Consider the following 23,346-nt stretch of genomic DNA (forward strand, 5'->3'; position numbering starts at 1 on the left):
ACAGATTTAAACCATAAAAAAACAAAACAATTAAGGCTTTAAATGCGACTTGTTGCCTGATGGGGAGCCAGTGCAAAGCCCTGAATCCCATGCAGATGGACTGCCTTTTCGGGACATTCAGGATTAGCCGTTCTGCAGCCGTTTGCACCAGTTGGTGTGTATTTGGCAATTCATCAAAGTAACTTTGTGTGTTTCCAAAGGCAGACATTCCATAGGATTTTTTTAAAAAGATTTAAACACTGACAAAAAGTTTCCTTTCAGAGCTTGTATTTTCGTGTCTTAAAAGATAAGTACTTATCAAATTTCACACCTACATTTTTAACCACTGCTGTCACAATTGTGGGGTAGGCGGTTCCGTTAATCGGGCAGGCCAGAAACTTTTATTGTCCAGAGTGGAGGAGACCCCAAACAACAAAATCTCCACCTTATCAGGGTTCCGCTAAAGACTGCTATTGTTCATCCAATGAGCCATGTCCTTAAGGCATCGTTGAAAGTTTGCTGATCGAATGGTGAAAGGCTAGCCTCAATTGGGTGTTATCAGTATATGACATAATATTGAAGCCCGATGGCTCCAGTACTCGCACCAAGGGGGTGCCATATAGATATTGACTAGCGTAGGGCTTGGCGCCGGATCTTCCGGCACATCGCATCCCATTCCTCTATGTACTGAGATAAGTACACCGCCTGTACTCTATTCCACAAGGATTTCAGCCACCTTCAAGCTGTGTCCACAATTGCTGCCTCTTCCAGTATCATGAGATTATTCTAGTGGGACTCCGTATGAGATGCAGCTGATAGGTCTATGTGAGAAAGTGGCTCTGTATATACTGTTCCCTAATAGGTACAGGGTGTACAGAGTCCACAGTCCCCCAGAGGTTGATAGAGGTCAAAGTTAGGTATGACCTTACTCTCAAAAGTGGTAGCTTGGTCGAGCAGTAAGGCAGTACCAGAGGACAGTGTAAAGCATTTATTGTACACACTCAGTCAGCAAATGGTTTCACACACTCAATAACTGAACTCTAGGCCAATGATTTATATATATAAAATATATGCTTGTTTTATTTTTAGAACCACAAAGGGAGTAAAAATATACTTTCTCAGAATGAGAGGTTGAATATAAATACTTTTGTTTTAGGCAATAAATTTGTGTAAACAGTCACAGTTGGTTGCAATAAACAATCCTATTTCCTAAACATAACAATGCATTGAGCTCAATGGTAAATTCAGGTTATTTGTAATAAATTACTTTTCAGATTACTTTTGGAATTCCAGGTCTGGCTCCTAGAACCAGCCTGGGGTCAGTATTCAGAATCAAGTGATGAAAGTCGACTTAATAACTGTAATGATTTTTAAATAATATTTAGCTATTTCAAAAGTTAGCACTTAGAAAATATTTCACAGAAAACATTCAATGGATCTCTATGGCAAGAAATTCAAATTGCAGGTAAAGTACTTTATTGTTACTTTAGTAATCCAGGACTGGGTGCCTAGACCCAGGACTGGGGTCCTTATCAAAAGCAGGTAAGTAATTTCGTTTGCAGAAATGGTACGATTTTAAAAGAATATTTCAAATTTGCAAAAGTAGACACTTAGAAGAAATTTCACAGAAAAGCAGACAATGGTTTCCTATGGGAGAAAAATGAGTTAGAGGTAAGTATAGTTGTGAACACTTTTCAGAGTCAGGGCTGGGCACCAAGATCCAGCACTGGGGGCTCACCTAGGAGCAGGTGAGTAAATTCGTTTTTGTCACTTGGCTGATTTTTGGTGAATTTTTGCAGTTTTGAAAAGTTCACACTTAGAAGATTTTTGAAGAAAAAGTCAGTCAATGTTACCCTATGAGGAAAACGAAGTTAGCGGTTTAAGGGTAAGTACTCGACTGGTAGAATTGAAATTCCGGGCATGGACTCAGGGGTCCCCCAGGGTCAGGTAGGTACAGTTGGTTCACCCTCAGCGGTTTCAGGACGGCCGGGTGCAGAGAGAGTTAGGCCCAATGTTATCCTATGAGGGATAGGGGGGCCTTGGTTGGTGGCTGCTGTCTGGCAAGCCACGCGGCTGTGGGAGCTGGGCTCCTGGTCACTTACTCAGAGCAAGTGGGGAAGTAGGTTAGTGTAGAGAGGGCACTGCCAGGGCCACTCGGGCGGCTGGGTGCAGGGTGCTTTTGAGCCTTCGGGCGCTCAATGGAAGTCAATGGGAATGTTCCGGTTTGGAAGGAAGGCTGCAGGCTCGGGGACGAGGATGCTTCAGGTGCCACCACCACTTCGAGAGGTAAGTTGGGTAGTTGTAGGTTAGGTGGGTACCCCGGGATTGGGCACAGGGGGCCGCAGGGCACCGGGTGCAGGGGTGCCTTTTGATGTCGGAAATCTTACCCTCTGGTTGATCGCGGTTGGGGTGGCACTCTGTTCTGAGGCTGCAGGCTTCTTCCGGAATGTCGAGGGGGGTCCTTGGGTGCCGGACTCGGGGTCACAGTCGCCGTGGGGTCGTCCTCAGGGTCTTTGTCCACTCCGGCACTGGCCAGGCTTGGCTGGCGCAGAGTGTGTTGGGTCCGCGGTTCCGGGCTGCTGCCCAGGGTTAAAAATAGGTTTCTTGAGTAGAGCCTCTACTCATGGGAGACCCAGGGGCTTAGAGCCAACAGGTAGCCAGGTCCTCCGGGGTTGGTGAGGTTGCTGGCCACGAGAGATGCCGCGCTGGTGCAGGTTCGAGAGTCGACAGGCCGGTAGGGCTGGGGCCAAAGCAGTTGGTGTCTTTTTCTCTTTTTAGCAGCTGCAGGGCAGGTCCTTGTTCTTCTTGCTCTTCTTGTAGTTTTCTATCTGGAATCTGGGGAAGGAAGGTTCAGGGGGCCCCTAAATACTAGATTTAGGGGCGTTACAGGTAGGTGAAGGCCAGGGACCAATGGGTCCTTGTCCTGGGGTGGGTACACCCCCTATCCTGCCTCTCTCCTGTGGGAGGAGGGCAGTAGCCTAATCCTGATAGGGTAGGGCCTCCCATCTTCAAGATGGCGAGAGCCCGGAGATGTGCTTCACCTCGCCTCCCCCACCTGAGGGGTGGGGTGGGCAGGCTGGCACATCCCCTGTCCTTGTATGGGGTTTCCGGCCAAGCTTCCTGCCAGAGTGGGGGGTTGCAGTGGCCTGGGGAAACTCCAACTGGCGGCATGCCTTTGAAGCTTCCCTTTGCTCATCCTGGGGGAGGAGATTTCTCACCTCACCCAGGATGTGCATTGTTGCAGGCCCGGGAGAGCAGGGGCTCTCCCACCCAGGGGTCCAGCAACGTGTCTGCTGTGTGGCAGCCTGGGCAGCCTCAGAGCAGACGTGGATTGTAGGTTAGCTGTAAGGGGGCATCTCTAAGATGCCCTCTGGGGTGCTTAGTACATTAAATCCCACACTGGCATCAGTGTGGGTTTAATGTGCTGAGAAGTTTGATACCAAACTTCCCAGTCTTCAGTGTTGCCATTATGGTGCTGTGGAGTTCGTGTTTGACGAGCTCTCAGCACCATGTACTTGTAAAAGGCAGCACTGTACTTACAGTGCCCAGGAATGGACCTGGGTACTGTAGGGGCACAGGGCTCCTGCTCCTGTGCCCACACCATAGGCATAAGGCACCCAGCCAGAGGGGTGGCTGACATATGCCTTGGCAGTATAGGTAATGGGCATGGCACACAGAGATGTGTGCCATGTCGACTCTTCGTTTTGTCCTGCACCCAGACACTCAGCCTGCAAAGGCAGTGTGTGTGTGTAAGGGTACAGGGCCTCTAAGGGTGGCACAATGAGTGCTGCAGCCCTTAGAGGCCTTCCCTGGTAACAAGGCCCTAGGTACCTAGGGTACCATTTACCAGGGGCTGACATGTGGCCAGGGTTTGCCAATTGGGAGTTTGTGTGTTTTAAGGAAGGAACATAGGCCCTGGGACCTGATTGGCAGGAGCCCAGGGCACAACAAGGAAAAGTGCATCAGCTATTAGGCAAAGAAAAGGGGGGGTTACTGCAACAGAAACCCACTTTCTCACAGTCTATCAAGATGATCCCTGCTTTTTTCCTGTGGTCGGGATTGGGTCTAATGCATTTAGTAACTTCTAGAAGCACCTCTTCTGTACTGAAACGAGAGTGAAAACAGATTGAGAGGAATGGAGAATACCCTTGTCCTCAATGAACCTCATAAGCTGACCGTTAACCAGTTTTTCCAAATGCTAAAAGTAGGAAGATAGGTGTGTAATTGCTGAGGCAGGGTGGTTCCTCATTTGATTTTTTTAGTAAAGGCAGAAGTATAGCCTTTTTCCGTGCGGCGGGCATGCCTCTTCCTTCCAGCGACTTGTTGAAAAGCGCTTTAACTAAAATATTATTAGAGGGAACAGGAAGAGCTAAAATCCTGGGAGGGCTTGGATCCAAGGCAGACCCTGAGCTTGCTTTCCAAATGCTGCCTACAGAATCTTCCAGGGAACTCTTCTCAAAAGCTGTGAGCTTGGTATCTTAAACGTTGCCTATTGCAAACTACCTTTCAGTTTCAAGTGAGCTGTGATTGTGACAACATGCCTCCACTCCATGAAAGATCTCCTTCGCTGCTGCCTTGTGCTACTCAATGGGTTTGTTCCTAATCCTTATTGACGTGGAAGAAATATGTGGCAGTCTTAAAGAAATACTGAGACCTCTCTGGGCAAACCTATTATTGAGCAAGACCTACAGCTGTTGATTTTAGTTGGCCATTCAGGGAAAGTATATGTAATTGTTTCAAATGCTTGCATTGCCCTTCACTTTGTCTATATGAGAAACTTTAACTTGAGCTCAAATCATAATCCTGATTTTCACAAGTCGGCTGACCATAGAACCGTCTTTTCTCCTCGCAGGGCTGGAGAGTGGAGGAGTGGTGCTGAAGAGTCCTGCGGCTGCCTCTGACATCCAGACCTCTGCCCCCGTCACACTGCGATGTCAAATCGATGGCCATCCACGGTAAGGCCATGGTGCCAGTAGCTCTGGTCTTGTCTCACTCACTTCAGTCACTGCTGGCTACTGCACACTCTTACATTTCCTCCTTGGAGATCTTTGAAGGAGTCTACCCTCTTTTTATTTGTTTGATCTGTTTATTAAAGTTTTGTATATAACCGCAAGACAGTATACAAACATATCAATGGTCATATAGAGGCAGCAGGTAGTCAACCAAGCCAAATTCGTAACCCAACATCACATCGCTATGAAAACATCCCCATTATCTGTTGCTTCTAGTAACCGTAAATGGCATACTTAATCACGCACTTAACTATGTTCCTTCTGCAGCATGACTATAACCTCTTGTGGTAATACATAACATTCTGCTATGCATGCACATATCAATTGCCTATATACAACTTGTATGGCTTCACTCTGTCATAACACCGCAATCTGTTTATGCAAGTAAATAGTCTTGTTAGTAACTTGTAATATAAAAACAGCATGGGGGGTATTTCTGGGAAGGGGAGCAGGAGCCTTCTAAAGGTAGGTAAAAAAACATGGATCTCAGTTGCAGTGAGACGTTACCTTGTCAACAATCCATATAGTTGCACTTCATGTCTGTTCGGAGAAACTTGCACCTCATTTCTGGGGTGTATGGGACGCTCCTCCCAACCCAATGTACGTCTCGGGCCACAGTTTAGCACACATATTACACAGTATCAGTCCAGAAGAGAGACATCCGGAGGGTCGTCCGGCACCAGCAGTTCCTGAAGTGTACACAGCATTACATTCCTTGCAGCAGAGATGGGAAACTTATGAAGCCCAAGCACATCCTCGCGTACTAAGGAGACCGCCTCTGCGTTATCCCAATTCAGCATTGACAGAAACCAGGCCTCCTTCGGTGGGGGCTGTTCCGCTTTCCGCCAACCTGTAATAAGCCGTTTGGCCACAACTAAACCCAAATCTAAAAATCTAGAAGATGCTTTGTTTTTTGTTTCTCTGGAGCACGCCTGTGATACATGCCTCCCACGTCTGTGGAACCTCCCTGTCAGTGCTAGTGGCCCATACCCCCATACCCCATTCCAGAATGAATGCAGACCAGAGCGTATGCAACAAATCTGCATCTACCAGCTTGCAACGCAGACAACACGCGTCCTGTCTATGAAAGAGCCTATTTATCTCATCTGGGGAGAGATATACCCTGTGGATAATGTGGAATTGGATCGATCTAAAGCAAGCTTTTCTAGGGATCTGTTTAGGGCTTTCCAAGACTACAGACCAACGCTTCTCCGAATAGGGCCTCCCCCAATAAGCCTCCCATTTAGCTTTCACCAGCTTTAAGTCCACTACAGTGTGCTCTCGGATCGACTCCACGAAACTACTTCACCAGGTGACATCCCGTACCCATTATGTGTACATATTGCATAAGCAGATGTGTTGGAGGCTCCTGCGTATTATCGCCCCACCAGCGACTCATCATCGTCGTCCAGGAGGCATATTCAGAAATTGGCCCGGAGGAACTCCATCTTGCTCCGTGATGGTGAGAAACCACCGTAATGCATCCTCGCCATATAAGTCGCCCAAGGTAGTTGAACCTGCTCCCGCCCAATCAGCAAGATCAGTAAAGTCTTCTAGCTGTTGGCATACCAAGCAATGGCACAACAGGTGCGTATAGTGTAATCTGCCTAATAGTGCATAGGGTCCTGTGAAAGCACCTCCGTGCGATCTGAACCAATAAGGTTCAGTCGATCTGTCACAGGGGTGGAATAGAAAAAGGATTCTGCCCAGAGAGAACAGGGGGGCCACTTTCTGCGGAGTCTGACAGGTGTAACGCCTCCACCCATTTTGCTACCCATAATATTTGGGAGGCCAAAAAATAGTGTTCTAAGTTGGGTAAAGCCAACCCTCCCCTTAACCGTGGTAGGTATAACTTCACCAGAGCCACCCTGCACCCTTAGTTGCTCCACACAAAATCCCTGACGATCCCCTCTAGGGAGCCAAAGAAAGACACCGGTAGGTATAGCAGGAGATTAAAAAAATAATAAAGATGTGGCAGCATGACCATTTCGATTAACTCCACTCTTCCTGTCACTGAGATGTTGTGTCTTCCAAAATTCAATCTGGGACTTGAGCACCGTAACCGCCCTAGTGATACCCTCCATAAGGTTCCCGATCATTATGGTAAATATGTATTCCCAGATACCTGAACACCACTGGCTGCCAATTCACTGTTGCTCCATCCACCTCCCAACATGCATCTTACATTCCAGGAGTAAATGGGTATAAGCAAGACTCACCGCAGTGCACACCCAGCGCAGACTGGGACGCTAAGGACCTCAACGTGTCCGGGATGACTTGTGGGATCGCCGAAATATCCTTAACATACAGCAAAATGTCATCTGCATAAAGTGAAACCGCATGAATGCCGTCTCCAAGACGTATCCCCATTCCAGCACCGAGCTCCGTAGGGCCATCGCTAATGGTTCTATCACTAGGGCAGATATCAGCGGGGAGAGGGGACACCCCTGATGAGTCCCTCTCTCTATTAATATAGGGTCAAAGAGAGGAGTCCCCAATCGTACCCTAACCGTAGGGGCTACGTATAGTGATTTGATAAGACTTAAAATGTATGGTCCAAACCAAAAGCGATGGAGCACCGCGAACATGAAAGTCCATTCGACCATGTCGAAGGCTTTCTCCATGTCCAACACAACTAAACCAGCCAAGGTCCTGTCCACCGGAGCGCAGCGTATCACCCAGAACAGCCGCCGTATGTTGAGTGATGTACTCCGGGCTGGCACAAATCCATTTTGGTCGTGGTGGACCAATTTCGGAATCATAGGTACTAACCTATTCGCTAGGATGCCCGCTAGGATATTATAGTCGCCATTCAGGAGTGCAATGGGCCTGTAGGCACCCGTGGAAGTGGGGTCCCCACCTGGTTTGGGTAGCGTAACCAGTGTAGCATCCGTCATTGAGGCCGTGAGAGCGAGAGTTTCAAGCGCTTCTGTATACACTTGGAGTAAGTACGGGTTCAAGAGGACAGCATATGACTTGTAAAATTCACGGTGAAGTCCGTAGGGACCTGGGCCCTTCCCAGATGGCAGAGCCCTCATCGTGCTCCTGACTTCGTTCAACATAATTCGGGCATCCAACTCCTCCCGCTGTTCCTGCGACAGTCGAGAAAGGGAGTCTGCCTAGGAACTCCTGTATTCCACCCTCCTAACTCCCCGAGGCTTTATGAACAGACCTATAAAGTTGCGTAAAATGCATGGACAGCTCACCGTGTATGTCTAACTGCCTATATTTAAGTCTCCCATCGGGGGATTGAAGTGCAGTGATCAGTTCAGCTGATTGTGGCATTTAAGATAGCACTATACAGCATACCTACGGGAAAGTGTCCGGAGACCCCTCACATTCCAGGTAAGTATCAGTGCCCCATTTCAAAGCTAAGGTGAATAAGCAAGAAGGAACGTCCCAACACTCCCGACTGCCGCTAAGTGGCAGTCGAACATGCACATCCACTACTCCAATAGCCCCCCAAGAGACTCCTGCATTCAAGGGGCTACCGGGTAAATCAACCAGGGAAAGAGAAACCCTTATAAGGGCAACCCCCATTACATTGTGGTGTCGTCCAAACATAGAACACAGCAGCACTGCCAACTGTCCTACTGGCCCCAAATATCTGGGAGAAACAAGGGGTTGTGTAACCATGCAGGGCCTACCATCCCAAATCCCCCCCCCCCCCCCAAAACATCTGATACATCACCATAAAGTATGTCTTAGACCGACCACTCCCCAGGAGCGTAGAGGCATTCCTAGCACATCAGCCCAATCCCACCCTACTTCTATATAGCTAACAAACAGTAGTAATGGCATACACAGCAATTCAAATAACAATGTCCATTAGGAAATGCCAGTTTCAACCATGTTTCATGCAATACCATCTGCCGTCTGAGGTGTAACGTCTGGCATTCTCAGCGAGACCTTATCAGATGAATCCGCCATCGAAAAGTCCCCGGCCCCCGATGAACGAAGGGAAGCGTCTGCTTTCTCTTCCAGCACTGCTGCGTCTGCCATTTGTTCTGCAATACAGACCACTGCCTGCTGTTCCCTTCGGATCTGGTCTGGGTCAGGTGCCGCCAATGACCCAGAGAATCTTCTCCCCAGTCGCTGTCGTCTGGTCCTTCTTCCGCCTGCTTCCCCAGACCATATCGCAGCTATGCCCATGTGTCGCGGGCAAGAGTAAAGTCCCGATGTCTCCAATCAGTCCCACGCGTCCTGAGGCGTGTCGAAGAACCTAGACTTCCCCACATAGACTACCCGGAGTCTAGCCAGGAACAGTAGTGAATAGGAGATATTGAGATGCCGGAGTTGACGCTTTACAGGCAAGAAGGACCCCCGTTGGCGTTGAACTTTCATTGTATAGTCCGGGAAAAACAGTACCGTGGCGTTTTCATATTGGAGTTCTCAGCTTCCTTGTCTCCCGAAGGATCACATCTCGATCCCTGAAATGTAGCATTTTGAAGATGAGTGGGTGTGCCTGATCTCCTGGGGCCGGTTTCCTGCCTGGAACGTGATGTGCCTGTTCTATGGTGAGGAATGGGGAAAACTGTATGTGGCAAAACGACCCTCAGCCATCGTTCTAAGAAAGCGACCGCTTCCTGTCCTTCCGCACCCTCCGGCAGCCCAATCAGCTGGACATTATTTCTCCGGGAGCGGCCTTCCAGATCTTTAACCCGCTCCTCTAGGTACCTGATGCGAGCCTAATGGGTGTTCTGCTGTTTTTCTTGGAACTCTGTGGCTTGTTTAATTTCAGCTACCTCCTGTTCAACAGCAGTGACCTGGTCTGTCAGGTTCCAGTGATCGGTGTGCAGTAGGATGAGATCTAACGCCACTTTGTCCAATTTGGCTTCCATTGATGCTCAAGAGCACTCCATGCGGGAGAGGATGTAGCCTTACGGCTAGAGCAGTCGACTTCGGAGCTGGGGAACCGGGTTCACGTCCCCGCAGCGACTCTCAACTTCCCGTGATTCTGGGCAAATCACTTAATCTCCTCGTGCCTAACCAAAAAAATTAATGTGTCCATCTGTAACGAAACTGGTGCTCATGTAAAGCGCTCTGATATCTGATTTCTCGGGTCTAGTTTGCGCTATATAAAACTCTTAAAACAAATAAATAAAAGCTTGCAGGATAATGGCTAGGCGGTCATCCAGGGCCTTATGCTGCGAGGAGGCCTGGTACACCCCATGCTCCACGCACCTCCAATCACACCAAAAGCACCACCTGGGCCCTGAAACTAACAAAGTAGCAGGTCATGTGCCTCTTCAAGCTTAATGATAAACTCAAGCATGTTAGGCTCAGGGGCACAGTCGTTATCCTCACTGCTGTCTTATCACTGGCTCACAGAGGCTCAGCTCTCCACGCCTACACCAGCCCAGTGCTTTTTCTCTCCAGTCGACCACTTTGCTCGCGTCAACTATCTCAACGACCTACAGCTGCGTCTCAACCTCACATTCGTTGCTCCCAGTACATCCCACTCCGCCAGTCATGCCCCCTATGTCTCCCACTGGCCTTGAGGCGAGCGCTGCCTGAATCTTGCCTCAAGGGAGTCCTCACTCCACCTCTTGGCCCAACTTCAGCGTACTTCTCACTAGGCTGCACCCTTAAGGCTTTCAGTAGCTCTTGTCGCTCACCTGCTGATAGTAGTCCGTGATGACTGCACTTCATTCCATAGTTATGAGGGGCTTCAGGGCGTTACGCCGCTCCACCAATCTTAAGTGCACCATAGCTGTGTGCTAGCATGCTAGGCCTCCGTTCCACCGCGTCCTCTGCAAGGGCCACACCCGGCGCCATTTGATTCTGCACCTGCACCCCTGTACTGTGCCCGTTCTCTACACTGCGCACTGCTGCTGAAAAGACCGCCTGCACTACCCGATGCCCTCCTTCAGACAGGTTACCGGCCACAGTCTATGGCCGGCTCCAGACCAATGCCTCTGTTGTTCTCCCTATATAATCCTAACAAAGGTTCAAGAAGCAATTAGCATCAAAATACAATACTCGCAGAAAATTACAAACAGAACAGTTAATAAATCAAAGACTAAACAACTAAGAGGTGAAGAGAGACCCATATGCAGAAATAAAACTGAAAAAATGACAATTTTATTACATTTTATAAACACTAAAACAATTGAGACAATGGCACTCAATACAGTGTACTGGTACAAAAACAGTGTATATTACAGACCAGACAAGTGGCAAACGAAAAAATAAACGTCACAAAGAGGGAACAACGTAGAACAAAATAAAGTGTCCTTCATTAATTTTATGGCCACAATGCGTCGACGGCGTTTCATCCTCTGTAGAATTGCACGGTCGTCATCAGGACTGGAAAGTCAATTGAGCGTCCAAAAATTCTGTATAGTGTAAAATACATATAGGTCAAGCATTAAAAGTAAGCTCTTTCAATAAGAAAAGGCCTACAAGAAAAAATAAATAACCAATAGAAGTGGAAGTGAAATATGTGAATAAAGGAAGACATGTGGTAAAAGGAAAAATAAGAATTCAGAAAAGTGAAAAACTTTCCGCGAAACTATTTACCACACCGAAAGAAAAGTGAAAATAAGAGAAAAAGTACCATCCCCGAACTGTCGATGGTGAATGGAAGCCATCACCTATTTCGAATAACAGTCCAACCCTATATTGCTTGCATGGGTTGAAATAGCGTTCCAAAATTTACACTAAAAAGAAAATTATAATTAGGGAACTGTTTCAGTCTATGAATCAGAAACACAAAGGCAATCCTAATATGTCGACCACTTACTTAAAATGAGAGATGAGCGGGCGTGATGTTAAACCGTCCACGGGTATATAAAGTTACAAACTGGCTGCATCGATCCATACACTTCAGCAGATCATGCCAGGCAGCAGGTGAACAAATCACCGGTGTGCCTCAACGCCACAATGGGCTAAAAAATTAGAAAACAAGGAGACACATCTTAAGTAATTCGGCATGGATGTATAATCCAGATAGAAGGCATCTATATATATGTTAAAGTCTTCGTGATATAACGGACACGTCTATATAATTGCTACAGTGTGTATGATCTAACTGACACTGCATGCAAAAACATGCAGTGTGCATCTTTTGTTTAAAAAGACGATGGAATTAAGTCAGGGCGAACAGATCACATCACCATTAGCCATTTTTGAAGGGGGTCAGTTAATGTGAAATTGCAATCGTATACATTCAATAGTAATGCTACATATCCCACTAACGACCCGGCAGAAAAAGCAAGAATCAAAAAAGCCCCCCCGAGTGTCAATCACAATCAGAAATGCTCACTAAAATTAATGGTCCCCGCTCGATGTTCACGGTTTAATAGCAAGGGCATAATGTTACTTAAATTCTATACAAGCCAGTAACGATAAGGGCGTTTACCAAAGGACCAGTCTATAACTCAAAAATTTGCCGCAAGCTTGGACTTACCGAAAGTCGTCCCTATTATGGCAGCAAAATCAGAAAGCCATTCGGTGCTTCGTCAAGACGCTCTAAATAGCGTTTGGTAACCCGCGCGATTTGCTTGGGAACATAGACAACAGACTACATGGTGTTGCCTAGTCTTGGCTACGGGCTCCTAATTGAAATCAGAAATGAAGCGTGAACAGAGTACGCACTTTGCGCAATTTACAAGATGTGACAACGATATGTAATTTTATTTTTGCCGAGCAGCATCAAAAGGGCAATTTATTCTAGGTGCACAGAAAACACCACTATGACAGAACGTTGCGGATTTAATGCCCGAGTCCACTTGGGACAACAGAATATTAAATATGCTTTTCGCGGGCGCCATCTTAGAACGGTCATACGTGAAAATCAAATGTATAATTAGAAATTCATGCTGCCAAACGGACCGCGCTGGATGCAACTACAGTATATAAATAAAATGGGTCGTCATCAACTAACTTAATGGATAAGGTACAACAAGTGATTAATAGCGGATTCTGTATCTGAGCCCACTCCAAAAGTAAATAAAAGAAAAAAAAAAAAGGAGGAGAAAAAACGGTTTTAAGAGGAAAAAGGCATTTTCCTAAGGAGCAATTTAGTTGACCAAAACAATAAACGACCATTGGAAATTTAGAGTGGTATAGTCTTGCAGCTCATGATGAATATTTCCGTGAACAAATTATTTAGTATTTAGACTTGAATGGCACATGAGGCACCCCCCACATTTATAATGTCCCACAAGTTTGTTTAAGCCCCAAATAGTTGTTAAATTAGGGGGTTCAATTAGAGGTAGCGCAGCTTGGACCAAATGGTCTCTAAGGTTTTTTGCCCTTTTATAAGAAAATAGGGGTTGTTCCTGTGTGATTCCAGTCGATATCACCAGTGGCCAATGTTTCTTGATGATGCCTGAAATTAGATTACTTTTTGCCCCAAAGGTGGTAACACATGGGTTTCGATTGGTTTGTTTCTTTGTCCTGGGAGGTAACAAAAAAAAAACTCAGGGTGATTATACCATGCTCTTTTCATGGAACTCTTGATCAGTTTCCTAGGGTAACCAGGTTGTCCGAGTTTACCAGCTAGAGTTTTGGCCTCGCGAAAATAGTCCTCCTTAAACAATTTTGGCGAATACGCAGAAACTGCCCAAAGGGCAATCCGTCCCTCAAGCCTTTGGGATGGTTACTTGAATATTCCAATAGTGTATTAGAAGCTGTGGGTTTGATAAATAATTTCGTCATCTGTCTGCCATCATGAGGAAAAATTGTCAAGTCTAAAAAATCAACCTGTGTGTTGCTTCATTAGAGGTCAACTTCAAGTCAGAGGAGCATGAATTGAGCCAACTCAAAAACAAGGATAAGTCAGAGCTTGTACCAGTCCAAATGAAAAAAATGTCAATGTAATGTCGCCAAAGGCGTACGCTAGCAAAGAATGGATTTTAGTATAGGAAAGTTGGGGGCTATAAGAAGCCCCCCTAGAAGTCCCCTTAACCTGTAAATAATATTGTCAGTCAAACTTAAAATAATTTTGTGTTAGTGAAATTGTCAAAAGTTCCACAACAATCAGTCTGGACCAGAACAGGAGCCGGACGTGTATCCAAGACTTTTCTGATCACCTCAATGCCTTCTAATTGAGGAATGTTGGTGTATAAGGACTCGAGGTCCAAACACACCAACAATTTCTAATCTGGGAAAAATTGCATTACTTCCAGTTGTAAAATAATATCACCACTGTCGCGCACATAACTGCGAGTAAAAATGACAAAGTCTTTCCAGGACCGACCCACAGCCAGAAACTATGGGTCGACCTGGTGGATCCACCAGATCTTTATGGACTTTTGGAAGGGTATAGAGTACAGGGGTCCTTGGGTTTAGAATTAAGAAAAGAGAATTCCTTATCACTGAGGTACCCTTCCAATTTGGCAATTGATGTCCGTCTCAATCAGTGTATGAATTTTAGATAACGGATTAGTTCTCAATCTAGTAATGATTTACATTATCAAGTTGTCGCTTGATTTCAGATTTATATTTATCCATGTTTTGTACAACAATTCCCCCCCCCCCAACCTTATTGGCGGGTTTAATAACAACTTTGTTGTTCTCCCGGCCTATCCGGGGACCGCGGAGCGCTCCCTCAGCGATTTTCAGCCTCTGTTGGGCCGCTAGTGTCACCGCACCTCTACCGCCGCTTCACCGGCAGGACAGTCGGGCCCGTCCCTGTCGTCGCCCGCCATATTTCCCAGGGCCTCGTAGTGCGCGCTCTTCAGCGCCCTCGGCGTGTTGGGGGGCAGCTCCCCTGCTCGACGACTCGCCCCCTGTTTGTGCCCGGGCTCCACTTATGCGAAAACCTGGCCAGGCGGGTGTGTAAGCGGATAGATGACGACCGAAATCAAAACGCGTCCGCCATGCTGTCCCTGCAGGCCCCGCCCCCGAAGGCGGGTGTGTAAGCGCCGCGGATAGCTGACGAGCGAGATCAAAAGGTGTCCGCCATGCTGTCCCTGCAGGCCCCGCCCCCGAAGGCGGGTGTGTAAGCGGATAGATGACGAGCGAGATCAAAACGCGTCCGCCATGCTGTCCCTGCAGGCCCCGCCCCCGAAGGCGGGTGTGTAAGCGGATAGATGACGAGCGAGATCAAAACGCGTCCGCCATGCTGTCCCTGCAGGCCCCGCCCCCGAAGGCGGCTGTGTAAGCGGATAGATGACGAGCGAGATCAAAAGGCGTCGGCCATGCTGTCCCTGCAGGCCCCGCCCCCGAAGGCGGGTGTGTAAGCGGATAGATGACGAGCGAGATCAAAAGGCGTCCGCCATGCTGTCCCTGCAGGCCCCGCCCCCGAAGGCGGCTGTGTAAGCGGATAGATGACGAGCGAGATCAAAAGGCGTCCGCCATGCTGTCCCTGCAGGCCCCGCCCCCGAAGGCGGGTGTGTAAGCGGATAGATGACGAGCGAGATCAAAACGCGTCCGCCATGCTGTCCCTGCAGGCCCCGCCCCCGAAGGCGGCTGTGTAAGCGGATAGATGACGAGCGAGATCAAAAGGCGTCGGCCATGCTGTCCCTGCAGGCCCCGCCCCCGAAGGCGGGTGTGTAAGCGGATAGATGACGAGCGAGATCAAAAGGCGTCCGCCATGCTGTCCCTGCAGGCCCCGCCCCCGAAGGCGGCTGTGTAAGCGGATAGATGACGAGCGAGATCAAAACGCGTCCGCCATGCTGTCCCTGCAGGCCCCGCCCCCGAAGGATTCCACCCTCATGCAGCCCAGCCGCACGTGTAGCAAGATAAACGTCTTCATAACGGCAGCATCCACTCAGTGCGTTTACATTTTCTTTTCGAAATCAATAAATTATAAATGGTGGGTATACAAGCTAAAAATCAGTAATGAAGAAACTATTTCCAATTTAAAGGAAAGGTCATCAAATATGATGAAAGAACAAGTTAGGATGTAACCTTCACAGCCTGAAACGACACTTTAAGAGCCGGTTGCTCTTGAAACCTTGGAGTATCGTATACAATGCTATCTGCAGCGAGACTGGGAAAAATGAACACAATCCACTATTGCTTATAATTACGTGGCTTTCTTGTCAGTCTCCTTTCCCTGGTTTTCACTGTTGATGCTGTGGAACTCCCATGTTTATGCTTTTATCATGTAATTACTTGTCTAGCACTCATAGGAGAGAATTTCTTTGTTTTTACATTCTGCTCTTTACTTTAACCACTCCCATCCTCCTCCCCTTGCTTCTCCCTTACCAATGCTCTTCTGTTGAGCACCAGGCGCTGGCCTTGGTGATGGGTGAGATATTCTCTATGCTCTCTGATGACCTTCCATAATTAGCACCATTGGTGGTGCCTTTAGTGATCCATGCTGAAAACAGCTTTTGGCTTTGCCAGGGGCGGTGGAGTTATTAGTTTTAATCTCTGCCATGGCATCCCGCAGGTTACAAGTACAGAAAACAATGAAAACAGTGTTTTTTGTATACTTTCAAAATGGCGGCCAAGTTGCCTTGTAGCATTGCGGCAACACCCATGATAACACAATGCATGCTCTGTCACTCAACCCTAGCCGAAAGCTTGAAGGCATACAAAGCAGTGTTTTATTTACGTTCTATACTTTTAACACACCTGCTTGGGCATATGCACACCTAATCGAGTCACTGCTGAATATTGTCAAGCAAGACCAACTGGCTTTGTAAGTGCTTGTCCTCTTGCGAAACAGATCTCAGCACTCTGGTATGCTTTTCAAAAAACATTTTGTACAGAAAACCCTAATTTTGTTCAGAAAGTTATCATTCAATCTTTACCTGAGAAGTGTATAAAGTTTCAGTCCTTTTTAATTCCCATATCTTAATTTTAAAGGAGGTTTTGGTAATCTTTCAACCACCGAGTTTCAATTTGTGAAGTTACTTTCCTGTGGAAGTAATAATCAGAGAGGACCCATGCTCTTTATAGTGTCTTTCTAAGTCACAGAATGAGAAGTGGTGTCTAAGTTATCAAAGTTTATTCTGATTCAGTTTAACCGTAAAAAACCTCCAGTGAAGGCTTTGCCACGAAGTTGAAAAAAAGACCAGATACGGGGGATGCCGTACAAAAATGGCCCCTGCACACAGAGATAAGGACAGTAGCTTAAAGCCGAAATGGAGGCCTTGATGATAAGAAAACTAGAGTTTAATGACTCCTTTAAGAAATAAAAGATCCCTCTAATAGCTCCAGAAGGGAAAGGCACAGAGCAAGAGGTGACCAACTAAGAGCGACTTGTTAAAACTGAACCACAGACGAGGCCAGGAAGTATTGGTCGATCAAGATCCCTCCCAGTTAGGAGAGTCTACAGAAGAGAATGGCAAGGCCTCAAGAGGTGACCAACTTAGAGCTACTTGTTAAAACTGAACCACAGGCGAGGCCAGGAAGTATTGATCAATCAGGATCCCCCCCGTTAGGAGAGGCTACAGAGGAGAATGGGATGACCGCTTTGCAGATTTGCCAGAAGAAGGGGGTCGTTTAATGTTAATCTAGGACATCACTCCTTGATGACATCACTGGGTGCAATGCTGTGGTAAAGAGGACATCCGATACCTATGGTGTTCAGCTCGAAAGGGAACAGCCTGAATCGTATCAAGCATGCCATAACTTCAGACAAGTGGGTGCTCCAAATTGTCCGGTGGTTTGATGCCCTTCAACTCCCAAGAGATCCTGCCGCCCCTGCCACCTTCCTCAAATCGGCTGATGAAGAGCCACCTCTCCTTGTTGCGCCAAGAAGGGCAGGCCCTTTGGCCCATGGTGACCATTGAGAGGGTGCCGGCATCAGAAGTAGGTTGTGGTTGCTATTCCTGCTACTTTTTGGTGCCAAAGAAGGATGGAGGTCTCATTCCTATCTTGGATCTGCACTCTCTCAATGCCTTCTCGAAGTAGGAGAAATTCAAGATGCTAACACTTGCTCAGTTCCTGTCTGTGTGAGACTCTGAAGTCAAGATAGTAGCGTTGGACCTGTAGGACGCCTATTTTCATATCTTCATCCTGCAAGCCAATCTGCGTTACCTGCGGTTCACGGTGGGACAGGAGATTTCCAGTAGGCTGAGCTCCCCTCTGGTCTTATCAGTGCCCCTCAGATGTTCACGAAGGTGATTGCGGGGTTGCTGCACATCTGTGGAGATTGGGAGTACCTCTCTTTCCCGATCTCAATGACTGGCTGCTGAAGGCAGTCTCGCCACAGGCAGTCATCACCCTCCTTTGCTGGGATTCACTGTCAATCTGCCGATGTCACACCTGACTCCTTCTCAGATGGTCCCTTTCATCGGAGCCATACTGGACATGGTGCAATTTCGTGCCTATCTTCCGGAGCCTAGAGTCCAGGACATTCAGGCTATGATCCGATGATTCAACCTCTGTCCTGGACGTCGGTGAGACTGACTGGGACTGCTGGCACTGATGGCTTCTTGCATCATACTGGTGAAGTGCGCTCTATGGGACGCCTACTAACCAACAGCGCCATCTTGAAATGGCTAGGCGAAGCTTGACACTAGATACTCATGGTGATTAAGTTTTGAAAGAACCAACATTGTGTTCTAAATTATCACGAGTTGTTTGTGCAAAGGTGTTCAATGTTCTTGTAACGTCTGGTGTATAGTTATTTTATTAGCAACAAATGGTTCAGTTAATTAACCTGTCTGTCGCTTAAACCATCTTCACGAAACTTCAAACGGGTCTCTCCTGAGTAGCGAGGCTGTGGATTCTTATAAATATAGGAACACAACCTCATACAAGCGTTTGATGTTCAATGTTCTCTTACTCATGGACCTATTAGCCTTCCCAATCTTCAGGCTAACTGGTCCAAGTGACGATCTATCGAGAACACAACTGCCATCTTTGTGTGGCTGTTGGAATCCTCTCATAGATGGTAACGATAAAAATGCCGAGCTAGTTTTAAAGTGCAGCCTCATACATTTTCTCTGTGAGCTGTTTTTATAGATGTATGCCCAAATTCCTCCTAGTCATTAGATTGTCAAATTGAAAATGAAAAGACTAGCCCCAAGGTGGTGGTCTGAGAAATAAGTGTCTTAATTATCACCTGTTACCCCAGTATTTGGCAGTAATGTGTATGAACTCCATTTTCCATGGAGACGCAAGGCTTACTCAAAGAGTTGTCATAATAAAAACTTAGAAGTCAAAGCCTCAGTACTTAGGGGCATCTTAAACATACACTGCCGTGAAAATGAGTTATCTGCCTAAAGGCCTTCATGTAGATGGTACTGTGCTCTCAGCATGATGAACAATAACGTTTTGGTGTCTCAATATATGTTATATCTTCTTGGAAAGCTACGAACTATCTGATTTTATAAATAATCCATCTACATCTTCATAATGATGGATATTTAACTGATTTTCCATATGATCTCTTCATTCAAACCTTCCTTAACAGAGTTAAGGGTAAAAATCCAGTATGTCTCTCTCATTTTGCACGTGTCTATCTCTCATTTCCCTGATTTAGTTTTAACCTTTCCAAGGGTTAGCCAGCGTAGATCTTTCTCTGTATGTGCATTCTGCATACAGTGCCGCACTAAGGGAGATGTCAGTTTGTTTGTTTTAATGGCTGATCTATGCTCAGAATAGCGTAAGCGGAACTCTCTTCCTGTTTCCCCAACATATCCCTGGTTACAGGGACACAAGAGGAGGTAGGTCACATTCTAACTCCTACAGTTGGTGTGATCTAGTAGTCTGCCTGCGCGACGTTTGTAGGCCCACGGTTCGGTGACTATGGCTGTTTCACATGCGCAGCAGATACCTCATCTATGGTCATCTCGTATCACAGGTAGACCTGTGATTGACCTATCTGGAATGGACTTTTTTGGTGGATCCCTGGAGTGAACGAATTTATCTTTTCTTTTGATACTCTAGTATCGGTCTTTGTAATGCTTCATGGTCTTCACTGGCATTAAGAATGTTCCAGTTCTTGTGAAGTATCTTTCTTAAAAAATGTTTACTAATTATTTCTATTAACATTCATCAACATAAAATATACAGTACAAAGGATTCAGCATGGCTGTACACAGTGAAGACAATCGGGAGTTACAGATTACAACATTGCATTTTCGGGGAGAGTTACGGGGTCGGGGCATCATCCTGATCAATGCTACGTGGTGCTTTGCATATATCCCCTCGAAAGCCGTTCCTCGGGCTCCATTTCCGGGACCACATTTTAGGGCAACCCCGGGCCGTGGTCAAGTATCTTTTTGATCTCAAAATTCAAAGGAGAGTGGTTGATGACACACTCATTTTTCAGTTTTCTTACGCTGAGATTCTGTCAGCAAGGCTTCTCGATTGTAATATCTAGCTCTCTTGAATGAGGTCCTGACTAAGCGTTTAGGGTAGCCCCTATCCAGTAATCTGTTTGAGTTGTCCTCCATGTTTATCAACAGTTTTGTCTTACTCTGAGGAATTCCCCGAACGGGATAGTCATTTTGACTGTTCGGATGGAAGCTATCCTGCTGTAAGATGGTATTTTTAGCAGTGGGTTTCCTGTAAAAATTAACTGCCAGTGCTCCTGAGTTACCTGAGATGACTATATCAAGAAATTCTACCTTTTTGTTTACTATAGTTCGCTATGAACCTCAGGTTCACATAACTTAAATTGAGCCAGGAAATAAATTCTAAGAGAGCTTGTTCGATGCCTTCCCAGACAAAGTTGTCATCTATGAAGCGACGCCACAGCTTTACATTTTCAAAGAATGGCGCCGCTTCATTGAAAAAGTGTTTCTGTTCCCACTCTCCCATGAAGATATTCGCTACACTGGGAGCACACGAAGCTCCCATCCTGGTCCCCTTAATTTGTTGGTATAGGACCTGTTTGAATTCAAAACACTAGCTCCAGGCACTCTAAAATAAACCTGTCAGGTCTGTCGCCCTCTGTTCTACTTCAAAGTGATTCTATTGCCTCTACAGCTCTTCTTTGAGGTATGTTTGTGTAGAGTGCCTTGATATCTAATGTTACAAGAATCTCTCGGTCTGAATCAAAAGGCTTACCTTCAATCTTATTTATAAGGTCTCCTGTATCTTTATTAAATGATGGATAAGTGAAAGTAAGGGGACATAAAAAAGAATCCACATATTTTGATATGGGTTCAGTGTTGGAATTTATCGAAGAGATAATAGGACGAAATGGGAGATCCTGAGTGTTTTGGTACCCTGTACATTGCTGGGATCGGCTTTGTTTAAAACATCATATTCTTTGCTACAGATATACCCATCCTCCAAGTCCTTTTTTGTGATTGTGGTTATCTGGGAGTTAAGGGATTTAAGTTTTGAGCGGTTGGCAAGTCTGTAGTTGTCTGGTACAGATAACATGTCTTGGACTTTCTGATTATAGTTCTCTGTATCCATGACCACTATCCCTCCCCCTTTGTCACATGGCTTGACCGTGATCTCACTGAGGCCTTGTAGATTTTTGAGTGTTGCATTTTCCTGTCTTGTTAAGTTATAATTGCATTTAAGGTGGTATTTGGTAACTTTTTGTAGGTCTCGGAGTACCATTTACTCAATGACGGCTACTTCAGGGCCTACCATATCTAGAGTTGGGACAAACATGGATTTTAGTGTACATGCTGACCGGTTATTCTCTGGCTCTTCTCTGCTGTTAAGACTAAAAAATATTTCTAATCTTTCTGAAGAAAGAAACAATATCCTGATTTAAAAGGAACTTGTTGCATTTAGTGCTGGGGATAAAAGATAAATGCAAAAACAGTTGGAAAGAATGCAAAACAATGTCATACATTCACCCCAGTAGAGATCTGGGCCTAAATCCATCGTTTTTTTGCTCACCATGCCGTTCCAGTTTGAACCCCAGCCATATGCGAATCAGTCTTGACCCCGTGCCTCATGGGTACAGTCCAGCCCGAACTGCCAAGCCAGGTCCTCCCTGGACTGGAAACAAGCCTCCTTGGACCAGTTTCGGGGTTTCACCCCTCTTCAGCCAGGATAGCTTGATTCCAGTGGCATGGAGAGCACAGGATACACGCCTGGGCATACCCTTCCCACTCGGGGTGGCAAATGCAAAAACAACAATTGATGGACAGAATGCAGAACAATGCCCTACATTCACCCCAGTACAGAGATCTGGGCCTAAATCCATCGTTTTTTTGCTCACCATGCCGTTCCAGTTTGAACCCAGCCATATGCAAATCAGTCTTGACCCTGTGCCTCATGGGTACAGCCAGCCTGAACTGCCAAGCCAGGTCCTCCCTGGACTGGAAACAAGCATCCTAGGACCGGTTTCGGGGTTTCACCCCTCTTCAGCCAGGATAGCTTGATTCCAGTAGCATGGAGAGCAGGGGACCCACATCTGGGCATACCCTTCCCACTCGGGGTGACTACGTTGGCAGGGTATGCCCAGACGTGGGTCCCTTGCTCACTTTGCCACTGGATTCAAGATAGCCTGGCTGATGAGGGTTATGAACCCGAAACTGGTCCCAGGATGCTTGTTTCCTGTCCAGGGAAGACATGGTTTGGCAGTTCGGGCTGGACTGTTCCCATGAGCCACAGAGTTAGACTGATTTGCATATGGCCATGTCTGAACTGGGGTGGTGGAGTGAGCTAAAGAATGATGATGGTTTAAACCCAGATCAGTTGACTGGGGGTGAGTGTTTGATTTGCTCAAACGCTCCGTCAATCATCCCCTTTGGTATCGTGGGGACAAAAGATAAGCCCTTGCTGAGCATTGCTACTTCGTCCTCACTGAGTTGGTGCTTGGAGAGGTTGAAAATCGGAATTGCATCAGTAAGAGGACCTAATGGATCAGTACTTACCTCCACTATTGTTGATTCCGAGTTCTCATGTACGGCTGTGGAGGTGGTGGGTCTGTTTGACGGTAATTCCCTCCGTTTGGTCTCTGGTACCTCATCCTGCCTCTGTTCTGTCCTCTCCCTAAAAAAGGGGACTTTTGTTGGTAGTTCTGATTGTATTCAAATTGTCTGCTTTGTGCTTGAGTTTGATGCTGGAACTGTTGGTTATGTTCCGCTTGTCTACCTCCTCTCGGTCTATAGTTGCAGTTAGGTCTTTCTGGTGTATTGGTACCATCTCCTTCGGAGTCTGAGTATGTATCCGAGAAGGTAATTTGTTGCCTTCTAAGTCTATATTGGTACTGAGATATCTGTTCTTGCTGCCACTCTTGATAGTAATTAGGCCTTAGGTAGGGGTAAGCCTTTTCTTGAGTGTAACATCTAGTATCTTTTTTTAGTTTGTCAGTTTTCTTTTTCATCAGATACTCCTCAAAATCATGTAGTTCACTCCCCAAGCTATCTAGTTTTGCTTTAGAATCCTCAAGCGCAGTCATGCTCCTAAGTTTCTCCTCCAGGTCCTAGATTTCCTGATTGAGGACAACCACAATCTCCCTGGCTGTCTCTACAATCAGGATCATCCAGTCCCTGGAGCATCTGTTGGATATGTGGGACCATTCCTC

General features: G+C 46.6%; 1 protein-coding gene across 1 annotated transcript in view; it reads left to right on the forward strand.

Moving 5' to 3' along the window:
* The window catches only part of PTK7 (protein tyrosine kinase 7 (inactive)), a 632,664-nt gene that overhangs the window by 208,952 nt on the left and 400,366 nt on the right, over nt 1-23,346 (forward strand). Inside the window, exon 3 of the mRNA XM_085610156.1 lies at nt 4,832-4,934. Within this exon, the coding sequence (XP_085466282.1) occupies nt 4,832-4,934 (103 nt within the window). The remainder of the gene's footprint in view (nt 1-4,831; nt 4,935-23,346) is intronic.

Source organism: Triturus cristatus, chromosome 6 (assembly GCF_964204655.1).
Source record: "Triturus cristatus chromosome 6, aTriCri1.1, whole genome shotgun sequence".
NCBI lineage: Eukaryota > Metazoa > Chordata > Amphibia > Caudata > Salamandridae > Triturus > Triturus cristatus.